This window comes from Limulus polyphemus, unplaced genomic scaffold (genome assembly GCF_000517525.1).
Source record: "Limulus polyphemus unplaced genomic scaffold, Limulus_polyphemus-2.1.2 Scaffold4495, whole genome shotgun sequence".
Lineage (NCBI taxonomy): Eukaryota > Metazoa > Arthropoda > Merostomata > Xiphosura > Limulidae > Limulus > Limulus polyphemus.
Window position 1 is genome coordinate 51,110 of NW_013670105.1, and position 4,015 is coordinate 55,124.

The 4,015-nt window shown below is 36.6% G+C and overlaps 1 protein-coding gene across 1 annotated transcript in view; it reads right to left on the bottom strand.

Annotated features, from left to right (window-relative positions):
- Positions 1-1,013, bottom strand: part of LOC106471254 (N-alpha-acetyltransferase 10) — a 34,033-nt gene extending 33,020 nt beyond the window's left edge. The window contains exon 1 of the mRNA XM_013931845.2: positions 896-1,013. Coding sequence (XP_013787299.1) covers positions 896-916 — 21 coding nt within the window. The 5' untranslated portion in view covers positions 917-1,013. The remainder of the gene's footprint in view (positions 1-895) is intronic.
- Positions 1,014-4,015: the final 3,002 nt, after the last annotated feature.

A 4,015-nucleotide genomic window follows, 5' to 3' on the forward strand; every position in this document is an offset into this window, starting at 1 on the left:
AGGTTATCACCACTATAGTACTAGCTACAGCACATGCACTGCATAAGCTGCAACTCTAAATAGCCTAAAAAAAAAAAAAGACTAAATACTTTTATCTATAATAAGAATAACTCAATTGTTAACTAATTCAAGTTTGGCTTTTGCTATTGGCACCAACAGAAAGATGGCAATAAAAGCCACTAACTTACTACTTCAACCCACTGGTGGAAGTCACTGCTATAGAAAAGCTATTGACACGGACATCAGTAGTTCAATTGATTTATCACTAAATTGACGATGTTAGTAATCATGAGCTGATTGATTCTAGTAGCAGTAGCAAGGAAGAATATTGAGAGATACACATTGAAGACAGCCTTTTCTTCTTTTGGTAAATTGTTTTGCATCTTTAACAGCTAGACTGGCAAAGACCATAGTATAAAAAAGCATAATTGCAAAATTGTAAAAAGTACTCAGATGAATTAATCAATTCATCACAGCTTAACTATACATGCTACAGTGTGATTGTGTACACTATGGTCGTAGATATATTAACTGATATCATGCAGTTGTAACTTGTAATAAATGTAGGTTATTAGCTATGGTAAAACTAAAAATGTTTATGTGATGATGTACTACTACATTTGTCAAGCATAGAGTTATTTAGGACGTGCGTGGCATTACTGTTGCGAGGTGCTTGGGATTTCCCCTTGTAGGCTGTAGTTAAATTTACTGTTGTCGGTGTCTGCAGCGTTATCGTAGTTTTAGTTTTAAAATTTAATTGCCACTGTCTCATCGGAGTAAATAGGTGCTTCGTTTAAATTTTAAAGTAAAATAATAGTCTCTAAGTCTCATTACATTATTAGCATACAGTCATAAATATAACATAGACAAAACAATAATACAAGATGCAAATTACCTTCGCGCATCGAATATTCATTTTAATATAATCCTTAAAAATAAAATTAGAAACTTGTAGAATTAGTTACTGATATTACACAAGTCGAATACGAACAGCAACTAAAGTGAGTCCTTTGCCAAAGCTCCCTCTATCAAAAAATGTTTTTAAATTTCAGATAAATTAATTTTATTAAATTAATGTTTACGTTCACATAAAATCTAAAGTACTTTGGGGTCTAATAAAAGTACAAAATGATTATGTGATGACTAAACAGCTATAAAAATTAGAAAGCAATCTGTAAAAAATACGATCATGCAATAATATTTTCTGTTAATCATTGTTCATTCCTTTTATTATTTGTTTGTTTGTTTGTTTTTTGAATTTCGCGCAAAGCTACACGAGGGCTATCTGCGCTAGCCGTCCCTAATTTAGCAGCGTAAGACTAGAGGGAAGGCAGCTAGTCATCACCATCCACCGCCAACTCTTGGGCTACTCTTTTACCAACGAATAGTGGAATTGACCGTCACATATATAACGTCCTCACGACTGAAAGGGCGAGCATGTTTGGTGTGACGGGGATTCGAACCCGCGACTCTCAGATTGCGAGTCGAGCGCCCTAACCACCTGGCCATGCCGGGCCTATTTGAAGTAAAGCACAAAGCTACACAATGGGCTATCTGTGCTCTGCCCACCACGGGTATCGAAAACCGGATTCTAGCGTTGTGAGTTCGCAGACATACCGCTGTGCCATTGGGGGGCCCATTCCTTTTATATATACAAAATGTGTACTAGATTGACCGATAGGTACGGCCACATGGGTTCGTTGTTTTATCATAATTTATCTGTTTTCTTTTTAACTTACTTACTGCCAACGAACAACAGGAGGGTTAAGAAAAATTTCTGGCTGCTGCTCCAATTAGTTTAAACTGGTGGATCCTATATTGATAGCCAGTCTGATTAATTCAGGAATGACCATAACTTTGTACATGCCTTTGAAAATATGCGAATCTGAATTTTTGTTTTCGATGGATACTTCTGTTGCCTGAACTTTGTTTGATCTTGTATTATATAAGTTGTTCTTGGTTGTCCATGCCATTTGTACACCGGTACTGACCTGCCAAAGTAGTGTGGTTAGCGTCTGTGCCCGCTATCCCCATTGTAAAAGACGTCACGCACAGGCTTCTTTTGGGCCATAAACATGTCCCGCGGTGATAGGGAAGTGGTAACAGGGACAGGACTGTGGGACCTGGATATGGGAGGAGGATGCATCTGACCGTTCCCGTTGCCGTCGTCTAATCAATCATGTGACGAAGCATTCGAAACTGATCGACGAGAAAACAAGAAACAGAAACAACAGAAGAGGAAAGAAGAAGTAGCCAACCCTTCTTTGCGACGACATCTTCCTTTGAACACTGTCTGCCAGAGGTGTTTCAAACAATGTAAATCTCGAATTGGGCTATTCAATCACATGAGAACACATTCACCCTAGGAGACGTCGTCTTCGCTCGTAAAGGACTGCCGACGATATAAGTTGTTATGAACAAAGCGACAGCTTTGGCCAATGAATACTGAATTCATTTTGATTATTGAAGTAAGCTCAATGTAATAGGAGAAACGAAATCCATGCATATTATCGGGCTTTCTATACAGTCTATCATAGAATGAAAGCCATTGTCTATAACCTAGAATCAAATGGGATGGACTCGTTGCAGAATTCATCAGTCAACATGACATGCTAAACAGATAAACTTAAAGCACTGGAGTCAAACCAGAAAATGATGACCTCTCATAGCCCCAAAACAATGTAATTTACAAATTCATAAGAGTCCATATACAAGTTTTACACGTAAGTAACGATAAGCCTAACTTAATAATTAGTAGCGACTTCACATATTATTTTATCACTGAAATTGCTCAAGAACTTAAAATACCTAGCATGTGTGTTTGCACGATGGATTACAACAACATTACAGCAGTATAACTTTGTTGCACACCAACATCTTGTTTCAGTAGTACGATGATGTGCAGAGTCATCTCACCGTTTTATTAATGATCAGAACCTGAACACTGTGGCCATGTAGAATACTTTGAAGCAGAAGTAACAACAAATCAGTGATGATTTGAGTAGTGAATGGACTTGACAAATTACTTGTCAAAAAGTTTGGGAATTGCCACCGAGGAACCCATACTTAGCTTGGTAAACTTGTCATGTACCAAGATTGAGAGTGATCTTATCAAATCCATGAATACAGCACAAATAATAAACAAAAAAAAAAAAAAAAAAAACGTAGGCCCTTGTGTTAACAGTTTCGAGTGCAAAACAGTGTGCTGTACTACTGCTATAAGAAACATGAATGATATTGTTGCGTCAGCGAGTCACATGACTGGTGTGACGCCACGTTTCTAGAACTATCCCGTATCTTGGCGAATGCTCTAGTATTTACTAGATGGAGGGTAGACTGGTACATAAAGGAGGGTGACAACGTGACGGGAGATTAATGTAATGTGTGTGTAGACAGTGAGTAATTGATCTGCAGTAAGAGTATTGTTGAAGTTCGTTATAGCGTTGTTTTAGCGCGATTGTTGAAGTTGAGTGTATCGGTAAAGTTATATTCGGAAAGAATAAACCAGTTTTATCAAGAAAGCACTTATGTCGCTTAAGTTTTGTCGGAACAAAGTTACGGAAAGTTAATTAACAAACGGAGACGTAACAATATTATAATAAATCATAATATGTAGTATAATATTATTATTGCTAAAAAGATAAATAACATATGTTTATATTATTACATACTTATTATAATATACAATAGTATTATATAATTTTGTATATTGTATATAAGTATATTTACACTGCATTTTTCTTATGAAAAACAATTGTTACGTCTCTGGTCGTTTGTTAATTTCCGGTATGAACTCTTCCCGAGGAACTTCAGCGACACAAATCCTTTCTTAAATAAAATTAGTTTATTTCTTCTCAATACAACTTTGCAATACACAGAATTTCCACAGTCACTTTAACTTCAACACACGCTATAATGCACAACGATTCACGTACTTTATTTACGGTCACTACCGCTCACTTGACTCAATTATCTGTCTATCTGCAATTATCACTCCGCTTTATTTTCCGGGCTT